This window comes from Anguilla anguilla, chromosome 14 (assembly GCF_013347855.1).
Source record: "Anguilla anguilla isolate fAngAng1 chromosome 14, fAngAng1.pri, whole genome shotgun sequence".
Taxonomy (NCBI): Eukaryota; Metazoa; Chordata; class Actinopteri; order Anguilliformes; family Anguillidae; genus Anguilla; species Anguilla anguilla.
The window spans coordinates 36986437-37006635 of record NC_049214.1 but is presented as its reverse complement, the minus strand read 5'-3'; the positions used below and the strand labels follow the sequence as shown (position 1 = coordinate 37006635).

The following is a 20199-nucleotide window of genomic DNA, read 5'->3' as shown; positions in this document are numbered from 1 at the left end:
GCTGAAAACATGAGTTGCAGTCTTGTTATGCATATTTATTAAAGGGTGAGGCCAATGCCAGGGCAGCCACAGCTGAGTGGCTGCCTTGTGATGCATATTCATTAATTGGCGGGACCAATGCCAGGATATCCACAGCTGAGTTGCTGGCATGGAAGCATTAACAGGTGACATGGAAAGCAGTGCCTGACAGTCTCTGATGAGGTCATGAGTCTGTTACGTTGGGTGAATGGACAATTCCATTTGGCACTGATACTGAATCATCTCCAGTATTTGTCTGCACTGAACAATCAGGGTTTGATTTAGAATTTAGTGAGCTCATTCTGCCCGTATCAATGACAGGAGGAAATACATGCCCAGACTGAGTCATGCCATTAGGGAGGGGTGAGTTTGAGTAGAACATGGGTGTTCTGTCGACAACCCTGTTCCTATTCCCAGTTTGTTCCGACTGATATTTGCACATGAAATTCCAGCTTCCCAAGTTTCCTTATTCCCACTGTTATTCCCATTCCCTGTCCATTCTCACAAGTGTGTGTGTGTGTGTGTGAGAGAGAGAGAGAGAGAGAGAGAGAGAACGATGGGGGGGGGGGGGGGGGGGGGGGGGGGTGACTGGGGGTGCTTCATTTCACCCTTGGGGTTTTGGTTAAAAAAGGTCTAGGAAAAGGACATGTTGCAGTTTCATTATGAAAATAATAACGGCAGTAATTGCTGTCTGAGAGAGCAGAGTGACACCCGCCTGTACACTTGACACTTAATCCTGTGATGAACAGACATCTTTATTCTACGGGGGAACTCCATTATCAAAACCGGAACATCACTAATAACCCAAAGGACCGACTCAGCAAACGACATCTGGCATTTGTGAAGCACTGATGCATGCGTCCTGCACTCCCTCCCGTCTTCAAAATTTGTGTCAGGAGTGGGAGTTCATTTATGAGTTACTGAGTCAGGACATTCCGTGGGGGAAATAAATTCACAGTCAACCAGTCAAGGGACAAGGCTGGAGATTCACTGTTTCCATCACAAGTGAATGACCTATCATCTCACCAGCAACAGAGTGAATTATACAAACGTTCGCTGCATGACTAAATCCAATTACCCATAATTTAATCATGTCCTCAGACATAAAAATCTCTGATTTACATTTTATTAAATTCAGGGACATTTAATTATCTGGAATTCCGAGTCTAGAAACATGCTAGGTGTTCTCTGAAGAAGCCCCGTTGATTAAGAAATATCAGGAAAGAATTACGCGCGGCGCCGTGTCTATTTTTGTGCGCTGTTATTATTATTATTATCATCATTATTATTATTATTATTATTATAACATTCATTGTCTTCTTACCTCTGAAAAGCAACGTAATGATGAACTCCAGCGTGCAGAGGGGTAACATTTTTTTTGTTGTTGTTGTTGACTCAAAAACTTCCAACAATGTTTGAGGGCAGAAACGTAAATGTGAAGGAGAAATCCGGACGGCTTCGCCCACCTGGCTCGTGCCTCCTTCTAATGTCTGAGAAAGGAAATCAAAGAACGTGCCGAAGTACCCATTCCAGCCCAGGAGGGAAAAACACTTTATAATCCTACGGACCAAACCGACTCGGATTATTTTCCAGTAGAACTTCACGCGGAGATGTCGTTAAGCCGTCGATGGGAGAAGCGTAAAGATTTATGATGTTTTCAGTGCATGCCATATATCGTAAGAAGGTGTCCACGGCAGGCGAATTGCCAGTAATAGCATGGACTATTGAATATGCGAACGTGCTTTTGTACAGAACCCCCAGTGAGCGGCACAGGCAGCCCGAGTGACTATGGATAATATCTCTTAGTCCGGTATATTTAGTCCGGTCAGGCTAATGGACAAACCGCGGAAAGTCTCTCCGTAACCCGCGTGCGTTTCTTTCGTATGAACTGTCGGTCTTCGGTAATGCTGGTCAATCCACAAGTCAATTTAACTTAGACAGGTAGAATATTCCTTCGGGGAAATGAAGTTGCCTTTTGAACTCCACCACTGTGGGGGACCTGTGTTTTCATAATCTTAAAGCTAATTTACAGTTTGTTTCAAGATTTTGGTCTCTGGAAATATCCAAGCAATTCAGAGCTATTACTCCTTATGCTTCAGGCTAAGTAACAAGCCGAAGATTTAAACAGGCACTGCGTCCGCTTGGAGTTGTCAAGATCACGTCCCTGCAAAAACCAGTCAAAATGTGTTTTCTTTCATGAATATGCGCACATTGCTTAAAGCGAGTAGGTCACCGTGTAAGTAAATCAGAAGCATAACTGCGAAGAAGGCGAGCAGTTGTCTTTTTTGTCTTGACATTTAATCCAAGATGTTGCAGTTTTGTTTGAATATTTGTTTGCGCTGTTGCCTCAGTTGTCAATTTACTGAGTGTCCTCGACTACATTAGTCGATCAAGTGGCCAATTTACTGAACTCCACACCGCGGCTGTTTAAAACAAAGCTTTTCCCTTCTGCGTACCCATGCAGCGCGAGGAGAAAATAAGTTTACGTCTTCCGCCAAGTCTTCTTCGCTGAGTGACGACGGGGACAGAGAGAGTGATTCATGCGAACAGATTTCGCGGAGGAGAAGAACATACGGGAGAGGACTGCGGCTGACAACCTGGATTGGCAAATTCTGAACTGGGGGCGTGCGAGGCGGTCCGCATTCATGCGTATACTGCTGCTGCATCGCTAGACGCGCAGTATCACAGACCCGAAGCACCGCTGGTAGGCTATAGCACACCAGAGAAGGCACGCCCGCCAATTTGTGCAAACATGCCCTTCATGACGAGGCGGTATTGAACATATTGGACCCTGCGTGAGAACTGCTGAGAAAATTGCTCTAATCGATATTTCCTCCGTAGGCTACCGGGGACAGAGACTACAGTGACTGCTACATCTACATATTCGCTTTAAATGTAAAACCGAAATCAATAGCCGTTAACGTAGGCTACAACTCTCGTTGGGAAATGGCAATAGCTGTAGTTTTTTTATTTGTATAGATTTTTTTATTTTGAATAAATGCTACGGAAGAAAACCTTGTTGGAACATCTGATAGATTGTTGTATACATATTTATTGATTAGTTGATATGATGTCTTGATATTTTATGGACTTGGAAAGAAAACTTAAGCTATTTGCTGGGCAGATATTCTACAGTCCGACAAAGGTAGCACGTTTGGGGGGGGGGGGGGGGGGGTTGGTTGGCCAAGGCTGTTAGAGTTAAGATCTAACTCCAAACAGATTTAAATAGCAGTAATCAATCATGATCATGAGCATAATCGTTATCGTGAGGTATCAATTCGACATAAATTTAATCACAGTCTCCGTCGTTTTACGGTTTTCCCGTTGTGTCACAGATTGGTGAAGTGTTTATTTCCGATTGAGGAAAGCCAATGCAACCGACGAAAAGAAGGAGGCACTCTCATTCCTTATACTCGCAGCGTCTTCATTCCAATTATTAACATTTTGAAGGAAAAGCAATGATTTTGTGTTTTCTACACCGCAAATAAAGTATGTTGTGGCTCATAGGCAGTAATCTCAGAATTTCCGCCTATGCAGACGATCCATCTGCGAAGTCAAACAGTGACATTTCAACGAAATCGATAAACACCGTAAATAAAGGCTACCCACAATGGCGAGAATAACCTGGTTTTTGGTTTTGGGAACTCCCGTTCAAATCAATTTAAATGCTTTTGAATTAGTTGATTAATTTAAATGCAATGCATTTTACTGACACCTGTGCAAGGTAATACAGACCAAGTGTTTTGCCCGTCACCACGCATGTATTGCATTCTATTTCAGTCGTGAATGTTCGGAAGCAATTACACAGATCAGCCTAAAGAGAGCTGTCTGGTATACAGCCAAATGAGGACAGGGTGTCAATGAAATTGTCAAGTAGCCACCTATAATTAACCTGTTGCGTTCTCCATTCCATTTGCCGAGACTTATAGTTCCGAAGAACACCAACATTGCCCCCTTGTGGGAAGTTATGCATATGACAGAAAGGATTTTTGAGGAAACGAACTTGGGTCGGGCGAAATTACACAAATAGAAGTACATGTCTGCAAATTCCCTCAAATCAGAAATGATACACAGTTTGATTTGGCCACACCAGAGATGCCTAAATGAAACACACGACAAATGCCAGAGCTGCAGTCTTAGCAATTACGAGTATTATTACAGTCTGGCAACCTGTGAAAAGAGATCGATATTATGCATTTAATGGAAACTGTGAGCACACCACGCTGTTTAATAAAGAGGCCTAAAATGCAATGCTTTCTACGGTCTACAAATTAATCATGTCTGCCCAAAGGCAATTCTGAGTAATGATGCGACCCATTTATGAACCTCATACAGCTTAATTTCTGACCAGACTAGCTTTTCCACAGTTCTGGAGATGTATATCAGAAACAGAACTCTGAGAATGATAAATATATATATATATATATATATATATATATATATATATATATATATATATATGTATATATACTGTGCTTTTCCATAATAGTCAATAAGCAAACAGTCTAGTCTGTCTCTAAGTTACACACTTCCCCTCTGTCTCACACACAAATATTCCCATATTCCAACCACGTGCAGTCCAATCCTACCGTACCCCTGCGTCTAATTGTTTTTGTTGCAGCCGAGCTCTCAATTAATTAGGTCTAATTTTGCAGCTAATTGAATGCTCATCTGGATTTGACATCGCTAAACGAAAGTATCGTTTGCTATAGATCTGTTTTTCTGGAAGGATTGATTGCTTTCCCCACAGCATATTAAAATGTGTTGCTTTATGTCGTGACTGTTCTTTTTAGGCCCTTTAATTAGAAACGCAGACATGTATTCAGCATTTTTGATTAAGAATAATACGTTTTCTTCGGGGTCCACTACAATTCATTTTACGGCTACTTCACCTTTTTTGAGCCTGTCACAGAAAAACTTCTGTAGGGGCAGTTTTGATTAAAAAATGCTGAACAAAGAGGTTTACATTACTTTATGTTAACACCAACTTTTTTAGTCGACTGTAAAACTTTAATTAGGCGACCTAATATTACAATGAGTCATTACAGTGAGTCAGTGTGATATCTCCCCTCTGTGTTGTTGCCTGCATGCTAATTGACTGAATTGATTACTGTGTGTGGCTGTGCAGAGTGGGTAATGTAGCCCCCCCCCCCTCCCCCCTCTGCACAGGCTGGGCCCCGACGGGACCCCACACAGGCTGAGCCCCGAGGGGACCCCGCACAGGCTGAGCCCCGAGGGGACCCCATACAGGCTGGGCCCCGAGGGGACCCCACACAGCCTGGGCCTCGACGGGACCCCACACAGCCTGGGCCCCGACGGGACCTCGCATAGGCTGGACGCTGGTGAGACCCTGGTTCAGGTTAAATTTCGGCTCTCCTGGCTGGTCGCCACATCGTTTTTAGGGCTCCCGGGCCCGACCGGGCCCCGCCAGGAAGGGTCCGCTAATTGCCTCTCTCTGACAAGGACGGATGGGCCGGTAACAGCCCCGGTCCGAGCGATGCACATTCCATTCGGCTTTATCTGTGTAGAGCTTTTATCGCAGAGACTCTCCGCAGAGGAAGCGGGAAATGGAGAAAAATTAGGACCGAGTGAGCCTTAACCCCCCCCCCCCCCCCCCAAAAAAAAATATTCAGCGATGGAGGTTAAAAAAACTCGCTAGTGAGGAGAACAGAAAAATTCTCAAACACTGGCGAGAAAAAACTCCCCGGTGGGAAAAAATCTGTGGAGGAACTCAGACATGGAGAGGAGCCCATCCTCTGGGGGCTAGTCCACTGTCAGTAGTTAAAGATCAGCTAAATGGCAATAGACAGGTAATGGGGATTCTGTCAAAGCCAATAGACAGAGTGGTTCGGCAGATTACAGCCCAAAGTACTAAACTAGATGGCAAAATAAAATGAAATAAGCAACTGAAATAAACGGTGAACATTCACTATGTCAAAATAAACGCAAAAAGGCAAGAATGTCCCATTCACAAATAAAAATATGAATGTATGTATGAATTAGACCAACCTAGGTCTGTCTGGCTCTTTTACACCTGTGAAGTTGCATGTCCTAGTTTTAGTTTGTTTGGTTAGGCCTCTTATAAGGGCCTGATTGGGTCTTTTAACTTCCTGCCCACATTGTTCTGTTCCTGTCCTGAGGGCTTTCTTTTCTCTTCTGTATGCTATTTCAGTCTCCGTTTATGGTGCACTGGTCTTGTCAGGTAATTAACATTTAGCAGTTCTGGACAAGAACCTTTTCCTTCTGATGGGAGAGTGACAGATTGACCTGTGTGACTTCTCCGGAACATCACTCAACACATCCTTCGTTAATGTCTTCATGCTTCTCGTCAGGTCTGAGCGGATGGAAAGGAGAAGAGGTCAGACAGCACCGCGGTTCCTCAGATCTTGTAATCCCAGACACGACAACGCATCGCCGCATAATTACCCTGAGTGCAATAATTATTAAGTGAATAAGCTATTCAGCACATAAACCTTCCTGAAGAGGTATATAATTACCATCAAAGCAATTCCGCGAACAAATCCATTTAGGTTAGTGCAATATAAACCATGGATAGCCATGAAAGAGAGTCAATCAACCTGTCTGTATTCATGAATGTGTGCTGGATTACTCTAAACCCTTGAGCACTTAACGGTAAGCCATCAGCGCACAACACACAACGCCCGCTGAACTTCAGGCACAGTCGCCTTAAGAAAGCATAATGTGAAAATTCTTTAAATGACTTCCTGAACTCTGGAATTTTTCAAAATGTGGGGAGGTTCTAGTAAATTTCTTGTAATGCAAATTGTACTGTACAATAAAAATGGTAAATGGACTGCATTTATATAGCGCTTTTTATCCAAAGCGCTTTACAATTGATGCCTCTCATTCGCCAGAGCAGTTAGGGGTAAGGTGTCTTGCTCAAGGACACTTCGACATGCCCAGGGCGGGGTTTGAACCGGCAACCCACCGACTGCCAGACAATTGGTCTTACCTCCTGAGCTATGTCGCCCCTAACACTGTAGTATGTTTTTATGAAGTTCCATAATGTTTGGGACAGAGACAGATTTTCCTCTTCTCTTGTTGATCTTAAGAAACGTTCCTTTCAAATACTCTGCTGTTGTTTTTCCCAGCGATGTAAGCGATCACTGTGTTTTCACAGCTATCAGAGATGTTAAGACCTTAAGTGTAGACCTCGTTTTGTGCTGACGGAATATGAAGTTGTTTGTAGAACAGAGCTTTCTGCGTTTTTTTATTTTTTATTATTTTACTTCGGCTGGAACAGAATTGCACTTAATGATGATGCTGAAATTGGCTGGAAGGTTTTTTTATTTTTATTTTTAAAAACGTGCTCCTATTCGTAAGTATAGAACTGAAGGATAACCTCTAGTTCACTACCAGGTTCTGAACTAGGGGTCACTACGTCCATGAACGTAATGTGGCCTGGGCAAAGGCAAGGGAGTCTGAGACTGGGGCTGATTGGCTGATCGGTTTATCTTCAGGTAGCTCAGAAACACATTAACTTCTCTCTATCTGTTGTCTATCTGTGACTACTGAAAACGTGAATAATGATTGTAGTTTCTGGAAAGCAATTAAATCTATGTCTGCATGTGATAATTCCAATGATCCACCCTCCCGTGTAGTCAAGGACTCTGTCTCTGTGTCTGTCAGTCAGAAATGTTGAACTGTTTTACTGAGCATTTTAAATCTTCTCTGTTGACAATGCTGCTTGTATTAGACAAACATCCTTTATCTCTGTTTCTGTAGCTGGGATTCATAGACAAACATACTTCACCCCTGTTTCTGTAGCTGAGGTTCATAGACAAACATACTTCACCCCTGTTTCTGTAGCTGAGGTTCATAGACAAACATACTTCACCCCTGTTTCTGTAGCTGAGATTCATAGACAAGCATCCTTTACCCCTGTTTCTGTAGCTGAGATTCATAGACAAACATGCTTTATCTCTGTTTCTGTAGCTGAGATTCATAGACAAACATCCTTTACCCCTGTTTCTGTAGCTGAGATTCATAGACAAACATCCTTTATCTCTGTTTCTGTAGCTGAGGTTCATAGACAAACATACTTCACCCCTGTTTCTGTAGCTGAGGTTCATAGACAAACATACTTCACCCCTGTTTCTGTAGCTGAGGTTCATAGACAAACATACTTCACCCCTGTTTCTGTAGCTGAGGTTCATAAAGCCTTAAAGCAGCTGTTCCTTATAAACCAGCTGGTCTAGAACACCTGGAACCAGGTTTTTTTAAAATTAGCAGCAGATTTCATAGCTGGACCCCTGACTTGTTTTTTTTCATCTCACTTTGATTTCAGGTGAAATTCCTAAATGCTGGAAGGCTGCCTACAGGGCTGTGGAAAAGTATTTCCTGATTTCCTCTATTATTCCATGTTTGTCACTTTTAATGGTTTCAGATCTTTAGACAAAAGGTAATACTAGGCAAACTGAGTAAACACAAAACACATTTTTTAAATTATTATTTCATTTATTTCATGTAAAAAGTTATCAAGCACCCAGATCACCCACGTGAAAAAGTAATTGCCCCCTTAGTTACTCAATCAACCTATTTTAATGTTGATTGATAATTTGATACAACTGATTGAACACAGCCAGGCTTGATTGCAGCCAGCCCTGTTAAACTAAACCTTGCATATTTAACCTTAATATCAGAGTAAAGTAATCACCACAAAGTTTCTACAGGCACATTATGCCATGATCAACAGAAATTCTAGAATAGATGAGAAAAAACATTGTTGAAAGGCTCTGGGACTCCACTGAACCACAGGAAGAGCCATTTTCTCCAAATGGAGAGCACTTAGAACAGTGGTGAACCTCCCCAGGTGTGATTGGCCTGCCAGAAATTTCTCTAAGGTGCAATGAACCTCATCCAGAAAGTCACAAACGATTGCAGAAGAACATCCAAAGAACTTCTGGCCTCTTTATCCTCAGCTAAGGTCAGTGTTCATGACTCCACGATAAGAAAGGGACTGGGCAAAAATAAGATTCATGGGAGCGTAACAAAGAAAACCACTGTTTTGTGTCACAACCACTGTCACAACCAAGAGTAAGATCAATTTTCGTGTCACAATTGCAAAAAAGCACCTGCAAGCCTTTTGGGATAATGTTCTATGGAGAGACAAGTCAATAGTGAAACTTTGTGGAAAACATGGGTCCCATTATGTCTGACGTATAGCAAATACAACATTTCAAAGTAAGAACAACATACCAACAGTCAAACATGGTGGTGATAGTGTGGTGGTGTGTGCATTCTTTGCTGCCTTGGGACCTGAACGACTTGCCATTATTGAAGGAACCATTAATTCTGCTCTGTAACAGAAAAGTCTGAAGGAGAATGTCCCGTTATCTGTCCATGAGCTGAAGCATAATTGGGTTATGCAGCAAGACAATAATCCAAAGCACAAAATCTGAATGGCTGAAAAAAAATTTAGGTTTTGGAGTTTCCTAGTCAAAGTCCTGACTTGAACACAATAGAGATGCTGTGGCAAGACCTGAAACTAGCAGTTCATGCCAAAAAACCTACCAATTTGTCTGAATTAAATCAGTTCTGAAAGAAGAGTGGGCTAAAATTCTTGTTAAATGAAGTAATAATTTAAAAAATTTGTTGTGTTTAGTTCCCTTTGCCTGATAGTACATTTGGCCTAAAGACCTGAAGCCATTCAGTGTGACAAATATGCAATGATAGACAAAATCAGGAAGCAAATCAGGGGACAAATACTTTTTCACAACACTGTATGTTCTCCCTCTGTTAAAAGGGGGAGATCCTTCATTGTTAAATAACTACAAACCAATTTCAAAACTGTCTGTTTTAGCAAAAGTTCTGGAAACACTTAGAGACCAGATTATGGATTACTTATACACCAATAAAATTTTATTTAAAAATCAGTTTAGAAAAAAATCATAACACTGTTACTGCAGCCATGTAAGAGGTAAGTGGCATAAGTGAAACTCAGGACAACAAGCTGCATTGTATCTTTTTCTCAATGGCCTTTGATACTGTGGCCCAAGACATTTTGAACATTGGGTTCACTGATCATATGATAAGTCTGTTTGACAACTACCTTACAGAGAGGCCTCTGTGAGAGTGTATACAGTTGGATGGCCTCATGTTTAATTCACGTATAGCTGGTAAAGGTGTCCCTCAGGTTTCAGTCCTAGGTCAACTTTTATTTACAATTTATATTAATTGTCAGGGGCTGAATGTGCCTAATGCGAATTTCACTTCAATGCTGATTACACCGTGTTCTTTTTTCAGTGCTCTTACTCTAAAAAGGCTCTGCAGCACCTGTAAGCTGCTTTTGATATAGTGCAGTCTCAGCTTTGTCAATTGAAGCTCATCTTGAATGCAGATAAAACCAAACTCACGGTTTTTTCAGACTCCGGGAAATCACTAAACTGTAGTCTTGCAACTTCTCAAGGTAAAGAAACTTAAAAAAACCTAAAAAAATGGCATTTGATCCTACAGCAAGACAATGATCCCAAACGTCCCGCTTAAGCTTCTTCAAAGCCAAAAACTGAAAAATCATTTGCTGTCATGCTGTAAAAAAAAACTTGTGTATAAACAGACACAATACCAAATACTATTGCAAAATCCATGATTGGTCTAATTTGTCATTTTTGATGGCCCTCCCCACACAAAAACAACAAAAACAGGGGGTTGATACCTGGACACAAAACCTCTCTATGGTACAGGATAATTAACCTGATACCTGCACACAAACCTGAACAGATTAATGAACCTGTTATCTGCACTCAAACCTGAACAGATTAATTAACCTGTTACCTGCACACAAACCTGAACAGATTAATTAACCTGATACCTGCACACAAACCTGAACAGATTAATTAACCTGTTATCTGCACTCAAACCTGAACAGATTAATTAACCAGTTACCTGCACACAAACCTGAACAGACTAATTAACCAGTTACCTGCACACAAACCTGAACAGGCTAATTAACCTGTTACCTGCACACAAACCTGAACAGATTAATTAACCTGATACCTGCACACAAACCTGAACAGGCTAATTAACCTGTTACCTGCACACAAACCTGAACAGGCTAATTAACCTGTTACCTGCACACAAACCTGAACAGGCTAATGAGCCTGATATCTGCACACAAACCTGAACAGGCTCATTAACCTGATATCTGCATACAAACCTGAACAGACTAAATAATCTGACACCTGGCTCTGCATGTAATTTGTATGTCTGTGTCTGCAGCAGTTTCCTGTCGTTTTTTTAACAAACGGAGAAAGCAAATCTGTGTCATTCTGTAGGTAGTCTGGAAATAGCCAGGGGAGATAAACCCAGCATCTAATGGCAAATTTGAGCCTCGGAGGTCTGATTCAGTAGTTTGCCTTTTCTCTCTACCTGCTCATTATTGGCTAGACCAGTGGTGTCGAACTCGTTGCCATGGAGGGCCGTGTGTATGCAGGTTTTCATTCCAGCCTCAGATCTTGATTATATAATTAGTTAAATTATTTGCTGAATTAGGGATGCAGGTTTGTGCACAATGGTGACCCGACGTCTATGGTGACCCGCATTGTCTAAATAAAAATTTTCTTATATTCTGTGCTTCAATGCTGTTAAACGCATATGGCTGAATGAGTAATTGGACTCAATTAAGGCAGCATTAATTGGTTGGAATGAAAACCTACATACACACGGCCCTCCATGGCAACGAGTTTGACACCACTGGGCTAGACAGTCAAATCCACCACCATTAACAGAGCACAATCAGAGTACTAGAGCTCCACACAGAGAGAAGTGCACGTCGCTGTCTCGGTAGGACAATCAATCATCATTTGTCTTTAACTTACAGATAAATGCAAGAGTAGTCATCCTTCTATCACTAACACAGACCACTGAACTCTCCAAACTGTGCTTAAGAAAAAAGCTTTGCATTTAATTTTTTTTCTCCAAGCAAAGTATAGATCTTAATTGACTCCAGGTCACTGGTTACTCACTGGTTGCTTTATTTGTCTAAATGAAATTATTATTATTAAGTTTTTTTTTTTTTGTAATTCTGTCATAATTGGCCAATCATAGGACATCCTCAGGAGACTGGATGTAATCACGCTTTCCCTATATCAGTGCCCATCAGCTAAAATATTTTCCTGTCGCAAATGGAAAATTGTCTACAGGTCATTAGCACAGCATCAGAATAAGTGTGCGAGCACTTTCTGTGGCAAACCCACCCATTCGGACCACAGAATTCACCAGTGCAGAGCACGGCCCAGTGTTATAAATCTGCTCTGTCCTGGCCCAAACGCTACCCGTTTTAATTTCTGTTTCCCTTCCCCCCCCCCGGGGATGAGGTGGATCCATCAGAAAACACAGGTCTAATTCTTCCTCCCATATGGACAAATTCATCATTTAAATGTCCCTGTGATGCAGGCAGGTGAAGACTTGTTTGAAGGTGCTTTTGATACTGAAGACATTTGTGTGAATGTGCCTTTGACATTGAAGACATTTGTGTGAAGGTGCTTTTGACATTGGAGGCTTTTGTATGAATGTGCCTTTGACATTAGAGGCTTTTGTGTGAAGGTGCTTTTGACATTGAAGACGTTTGTGTGAAGGTGCTTTTCAGAGTGTGAATATTCCTACCCCCCCCCCCCCCTCTTTTATTCATACAGACAGCAGAGTTGTGCTCATCTAATTGCTGAGTGACCGTGTATGCTCTGTAAATAGGGGCCATTCCATCCTGGAAGACACTACGCCCTTCCTCTAGAAAGGCAGCTTGCAAGTCATTTGCACAGAGTCATTAACATTGACCTGGTCGTCGTAGGGTTTAAGTGCACTAGACTCACCTGTCTAGCACTGAGCCTCCAGGCACTGTACAGACAACAGGGTCCACTCAGGAGTGTACTCGTCCAACCACAGTTTGCCTTTGCTGATGATGTCTTTCTCTCAGAGTTCCTCATACCACCATGTGCATGCTCGTAGGCTTGCACACTGGCCTTTGGGGTACGGGGCCCGTGGTTTAGTGTTGGTTGTATCTATTATGTTTTGCCATTAGAATAACTAGTAATATGAAATAAAAAATGTAAAAATGGATGATTTATATACACTCTCAGGTACGCTTTTATCCAGAGTGGTTCCACTCCAAGCAAACTAAGCGGAATGAACTCACAGACAGGTAGGCGCTGAGACGATGCGTGATGTGACTGTCACACTTTAAATCAAAAGTTATCCCCCTGAGGAAGGGCCTGTTTGAGTGTGCGAGACCTTTCGGCTGAAAACGCTAGGGCGCAGAGCATTCATGTGAAATCAGTCCGTCTGTAAACAGACAGGAGCTGAAAGGGGCTCAGCGCAGAACCAACATCGGTTTCTGAGTGAGAGTGCAGGAACCGCGAGGCCCTCTCCTCTGGCTTTACCTTCCCTCCGTTTGTTCAGTCCGCAACGCGTGACCATGACAGCAGCCGCTGACACCCGATAATAATTAAGACCAGGTCTTGCTCATTTCCCAGCAACCCCAGTGCCTCTGAAAGCTTTATATGATGTTGTTGAGATATGATTGCTGAGAAATTTGGCTCAAAGCAATAACTATCAACAATCCACTGCATGAAAACCTTGTTTCATTTTCATTCTCACAGATAAACATTATTTGTGCCCCCATGCCTTCATTTCAGTGGAGGTTTTATATAAGTCACAAAAAAATTAATCTCAACTTCATTTCACAAAAATTAATGACACTTTTATTGTCATATGTAATCTAGCAGAGATAAATGGCAACCATTAAACATTGTTTATATTGTCTGGAACTGAGAAAAGATATTTTTGCAGACGAAGCGGACTGAACTCACAGACAGGTAGGCGTTGAGACGATGCGTGATGCGTGTGCTTCACCTCCACGGCAGCTCTCCTCCTCTTCCTCAGCAGGGGGGTTTGATGTCTCTGATTCGAGTGTGGGAGGGTGAGTTTAGCTCAGCGTGGGATGTGTCCTCCTGCACCCCACGAGAGGTGGGACACAGTGGGGGGATAGATTCACACAGACAAGACCCCCCTCCCAAAACTGGCCCGAAGCTGAGACCACGCCCTTTCTCCGTGCATTTATTTATTTATTTTTAGAAGGCCTCAATCTTGTCTCATGCTCTTATCATCACTATGGTCAGAAACCAGCCTACAGGCATGAAAGGGCATAAAATCAAAGATGATAAAACTGGCAATATTCTCGAAATGCCCCCTTTGGACTTACAGCTGAAACTCCATTTCGTGGAAACCTGGAATGTAAAGGTCGGCTTTGGTAAACTAACCTGTCCCACTTTAGAGCCTATTGGCCAGATGTACCTGACCTCTTACTCATTGTGCCGATTAACCTCCGACCAGAGTGGAGGAGACCCAGCTGGCAGCCCTGGCGTGACGGTTAGAAATAAACCCTATTTTTAATGAATCCGGTGTGCACTGGTCCAAGTATCCAACAAACAAGTGCTTTAGTTTTTTTATTTATTTTTTTCTCATCAGCAGTAAGTCTTGCTCGCTGCATAAATGCGATTTTCAATTTCCTCCTGAGAGCAGCAACTCTCTCAGTGCTATTTTTGGCCAGAAGCTCATTTGTTACATTCTACTCTGTTTGTCTCTGCTGTCATAACAGCAGTGGAGATTCACGAGCACGCCACACTTTCTATTTTTTTTTTCAGCCCCCTGGCATGTGAAACACGTCTAAGAGCCACTGTGCTCACTCCCGTTCACGTTTACATTCTCAACCTCAGGAAGAGCCAATGAAATACATGAGTCCCGATATCCCTAAGAGCTGATATTGCACAGGCACATGTGATTATATATACCTGAATCCCATGAATGTTGATATCCCTGAGTCACATTAATGCTGATATCCCTGAGTCACATAAATGCTGATATCCCTGAGTCACATTAATCCTGCTTTCCCTGAGTCACATTAATCCTGATATCCCTGAATCCCATGAATGCTGATATCTCTGAGTCACATTAATCCTGATATCCCCGAGTCACTTTAATGCTGATATCCCCAAGTTGCATGATGTTACATTCCCTTGCATTGTGGAGTTTGCATGCCCATCTCAGTTCTGCAGGTGGAGCTGACTGATAGCTTAATTGCCGGATGATGCACACCTGCGTCCACCTGACAGCCAAGTGGATAAAGACATTTCAGGGAGAGATGGTTGGACTCAGATTCCTTTTAAGACTCTTTGCTTTTGTGTGTTTTTACATTTTGCAGTTATTATATTTTGTTTTCTGTTTATGTCTTGTTTTGGAACTTTTCTGTGGTAGGTTGCAGGTGGTCAGGCAGTTTCTTTTCTTTCCTGTTTTAACATGTTTTTAGATAGTTAGACCAGAGTAGGAATAACATTTACCGGGAGACTCACTCCTTTTGCTTTGTCCCGGTAGAGAGGTTTTAAAATGTGCTTTCTTTTAGATTAGGAGTAGCCTACCTCTGGTTTGTCTTCTGCCTGAACCATCCTGTTAGCCTACACATGGTAATGCGTTCTGTTTTTTGTCTCATTGTTTGTAATAAATCTTATCTTTTTGTTGTTGTATTTATAATTTGACTCCTTGTTTTGTCTGTGGCATTTTTTTGTGTTGTCCCCAGAACTCGGGTTTGCTTTTGGGACGTACCAGATGAATACTGATATCTCTGAGTCACATGAATGGGAAATATCGCAAGTGTCAATACATGCAAATGCTAATGCCGCTGAGCCACAATAGCTCTGATATTCCTGAGAGATTGTGTGGAGTTTCACAGTACGCCTGCTAACAGTCCTCTCCCCTCACTCCCAGCCCACTTCTAAAACCTGTCATCCGGCCATCAGCTGCCCCAGACTTAGATCTAAGCTTGCATGGACTGCGGATTGCTGAATTACTTCAGCTTATCAGACAAAACATGTAGTTGCGTTAACATTATCTTTGTGCTATCATTATCTTTGTGCTAACATTACCGTATGCTAACATTATCTTTGTGCTATCATTATCTTTGTGCTAACATTACCTTACGCTAACATTACCTTACGCTAACATTATCTTTGTGCTAACATTACCTTACGCTAACATTACCTTACGCTAACATTATCTTTGTGTTGCGTCGTTTCGATTTGTCCTCTTTGAGGTACAGTCGAAGCTTCTTGCAATGCTCATAGTGCCTGGGAGTTTTCTTGAGATGTAACGTGTGTTCTATATAAAAGACAATACCTAAAATGGCTACAATCATGGCAACTTTGATACAATAATCAATTGGTGTGAATCCTATCTCTGTGACAGGAGGGTAAATAGCAATGTTTCCAAGCTTGTGTTAAAGACATAACACAATGACCCAATTTTCACTTTTACGAAACTCAGTTAAAACTGAAATATTAGTAGTAGGCCAATCTGAGAGATAAATTCTTATAGTCTTATAGTTTTCTTTACATTTCTTTAAATGCACTTCCTGCCGTCCAGGTGAATGATTCTCGCTCGTCCCGATGACTGAGCTTCTCCATCCCTCGCTCCCCAGAGCTGGAACAAACCCCCATTCCTCTGTGTGTCACTGCCCATTTTCCACTGGGGTTCGAAGACGTATCTTTTCAGACTATACCTTGGCTAACTCTAACACTAATCCTCTGCAGGGTTACTCCCAATCTTGGATCACTGTCTTATATCCCTTATATCCCTTGTATCTTGATCTTATAGCACTTTCACCTTCACCTAGCACTTTTGTGTGGCACATGTACTGTCATCTTGATGCTGTATCTCAGGGGTTCCCAAACTCAGTCCTGGGCACCCCTGTGTGTGCTGGTTTTCATTCCAACCAGTCGCAATCCCAGAATTTTAAAAAAGCTCTTATTTTCTACTTAATTGGGTACTTTCACATTTAGAGGGATTATTTACCCTCTTGAGTTACATTATGTCAGAAATAGGTACAGTATGCATGCCATAAATAATAAAATTCCCATGTTCATATTGTGCTTATTGTGTTATGTTGCAAACAATTACATAAAAAGAGGTAAAACTTCACATTAAAGACTGAGGTGAATCAAAAGGCTGATTTGTTGAAGTGCGTCGTGTTTATAAGTTTAAGTAAAAAATTATGAAATTAAACATTTTTAACAACCTAATTAGCCTATTTATTTACCTCTGTTTTTCATTTGATCAAAAAAGTGACCTTTTTATGTAATTGTTTGCAATGTAGCACAATATCAACACAGGAATTTTATTCTTTGTGGAATGCAAAGCTATTTCAGAAAAAATATGACTTAAGAGAGTAAATAATCCCTCTAAACAGGAAAAGCATCTAATTAAGGAAAACTAGCAGCTTATTAAAATTCTGGAATTGTGATTGAGGTTGGAACGAAAACCAGCATACACAGGGGGTCCCAGGACCAGGCTTGGAAAACTCTGCTGTAGCTCTTTATCATAGCTCTGTTAATCACGCCTCACTTCTCTAGTTTATGACTTTCCATAACTTTACTGACTTAGCCTATGTTTACTGTGTGAACTAGACTTGATGTTCATGGCTATGGCTAACTGATACTTAATCAGAATTGTATCTTATCAGACCTGTGTTCTGTAGTTGTCCCAGTGACCTTCGGTATGCATTTATTGCACATCGCTTTTGATAAAAGAGTCTGCCAAATAAAATGTCATGTAATGTAGATGGCTTCTCTGCCTCAGCAAATACAGTTGTGAAAAATCTTGGTGTGGCTATTGATTCAGATCCTTCCTTTTCAGGCGCAAATTAATAACATCACAGTTATGGCCTTCTTTTACCTGAGAAATTATATCTAAATTACCAAATATGTTATCCCTGCAGGATGCTGAAGAAATGGTTCAGGCTTCTGTAACCTCTAGGTTGGATTGCAATAATGCTTCATTGTCTGGTTGTAGTAGTTCAGCCTTGAAATGTCTCCAACTTGTACAGAGTGTGGCTGAAATGGGACTTACAAGAACTAAGAAATGTGAACATATCGATCTGGGTCTTGCTTCTCTTCATTGGGTGCCTTTTAAATTTCGAATTGACTATAAGATTGTACTGTTAACGCATAAAGTTTTAAATGGTTTGGCTCCAGAATATGTGAGAATTGATTGTTCTCTATTTCATGCCAAGTTTGCTAAGTGCACAGAGTGCTGGCGATTTGAAAATCTTGCGTAATTACAATGGGAGACAGAGCCTCCTCTTACAGAGCTCTTGTCTTATGGAATAATCTTTCTTTGCATATTCGGGCTTCAAACACACTCTGTATTTAAGTGTAGTTTCAAAGCTTACCTCTCTAGTCAATACCGTAATTAAACATGTCTGGGAGGGATAAGTCGGGAGCATAGAGCTGTTATGTGAGCTAACTCTGCTGCCCTGTCTCAGCATGTGAACGCTCAGGTCGTCTGTTCGGTCAGTTGCTCATCACTCTCATGTTTGTGTACACCCCGTCTTCATCTTTTACATATGCTGCCTTAGCCGTAGGCCTCTACATGTGCAAAAGGTAATCTCATATTTATATAGCGCTAAACCTCCTCCTCCTCCTCCATTTCCTTCCCCCCATGTTATTCAGTGTACACATATGAGGCACAGTTTCTCTCGCTAACTCTCTTATAAAGTGCATTTTGCTTGCAGGATTTACCAAAGCAGTGCTGCCAAGCAGTTACCTTCAATGTGAAGAGTCGCCACAAAAATACACGACACAAACATATGTATAAAAACACGTGAAAAGAAATCAAAACCATTAATACTTTTTAGGAGATAAACTCGCTCCCTCCCTCTGTATATTTATTTCTCCTCTCTTGCAGACCCCCCCGTGACTGCATATTAATTTACTTCTCTTTGCTTGGACTGCCTGACCTGAGACTACAACCCTTCCAGCCCATTTTATAATTTGTTCTGCTAGATCTCTACATTTCTGTTACCGTTCACTCTATCAATACTGTCAGACTGGCTGGCCAGTGGAGGCTGGGCTCCCCCTCTATAGCCGGGTTCCTCCCGAGATTTCTCACCACCAACCTCAATTGCTTGCTTCGGGCCTGGTTTTTGCCCAATTTTCTTTCTCACTTCTCTGTAAGGCATCTCCTTTGACAAGTTCTCTGTAAAAAGTGCTATACAAATTGAATTGAACTGAATTCAATGCAATTATCGCTATAGCTAACGAAGTCCTTCAGGAACCATTCAAAAGTTTCTTTAAGGTGAGTCTAATAAAGAATTCAACAAAATATGATGCACAGTGGATAATTTCCCCATGATAAATGAGCAGGAGAAATTAGAGTTGTAGTTTTCCCAATGCATTATCAAAAATGACTGAAGTGGGAACATTAACATTAACTTGCAATAACCAGTCTCTAAGGCCACACTTCCTGGAGGGAGAGGCACTTCACATAAAACAATCAAAAATATTTCTGGTCAAAATCCATCAGCGAAAACTGAATAAGATAATCTAATATGCAGTCTATCTTTGTAAAAAAAAAAAAAAAAAATGAAAATACTATTTCTGAAAAATAAGCAGAGCTGCTGCTGCTCTTGCAGGGGTTTGGAATGCGCGTTGCTCCTGATGCATTGCGCTGTGCACACGGCGGTCTCTGGCCATGCATTATTAATGCGGAGGCCCAGCGTGCACGCAGCGCGTCCGGCGGGGACTGCGCGCGGGACTGCGCGCGGGGACTGCGCGCGGGACTGCGCTCCAATCGATGCTGAGACGTCGGTCCGCCGGTGGCGAAGGAAGGGTCACCGGGGTTGCGGAGTTGAGATGCTGTACCCATGGAAACGGTTTCCAGCCAAGCACCGCGGAACAGAAAAAGAAAAGGCGAGTCTTTGCAAAGCTGCCACGGCCGTATACGTTCAGTGTAGATATATAAGGCACAGTTTCTCTCGCTAACTTTCTCATGAAGTGCATTTTACTGGCAGGATTTACTGAAGCAGTGCTGCCAGGCAGTTACGTTCAATTTAAAGACGCGACAAAAAAATACAGGACACACCCAAAACCAGTCATCCTTTTTAGCTGCGACCGCAGCTCTATAGCTCTGTCTGTTGGTCGGTCGGTCGGTCGGTTGGTCCACAGAAGTGTCCCACCCCGTAGCGGCCACAATTTTCGCCCCAGGAGGCTGAAATTTGGCATGGAGGTTGGTCATGACACATGGCACAAGATTTTGTGGAAAGGTTGGTCATAAGCCAAAGAAGAGGTCACGTGTTTGTGTGAGGGTGTGCGTGCGGATGCATGCACACATGGATGCATG

The 20199-nt window shown here is 42.1% G+C and overlaps 1 protein-coding gene and 1 long non-coding RNA gene across 2 annotated transcripts in view; one reads left to right on the top strand and one right to left on the bottom strand.

Moving 5' to 3' along the window:
- Positions 1-1447, bottom strand: part of si:dkey-112m2.1 (transmembrane protein 132D) — a 147142-nt gene extending 145695 nt beyond the window's left edge. The window contains exon 1 of the mRNA XM_035390203.1: positions 1343-1447. Within this exon, the coding sequence (XP_035246094.1) occupies positions 1343-1391 (49 nt within the window). The 5' untranslated portion in view covers positions 1392-1447. The remainder of the gene's footprint in view (positions 1-1342) is intronic.
- A 10297-nt stretch (positions 1448-11744) lies between these two features.
- LOC118212435 lies at positions 11745-12972 on the top strand. Its single transcript, XR_004762220.1, has 3 exons — positions 11745-11820; positions 12367-12454; positions 12672-12972. It is a non-coding gene; the product is annotated as an uncharacterized LOC118212435 (long non-coding RNA).
- Positions 12973-20199: the final 7227 nt, after the last annotated feature.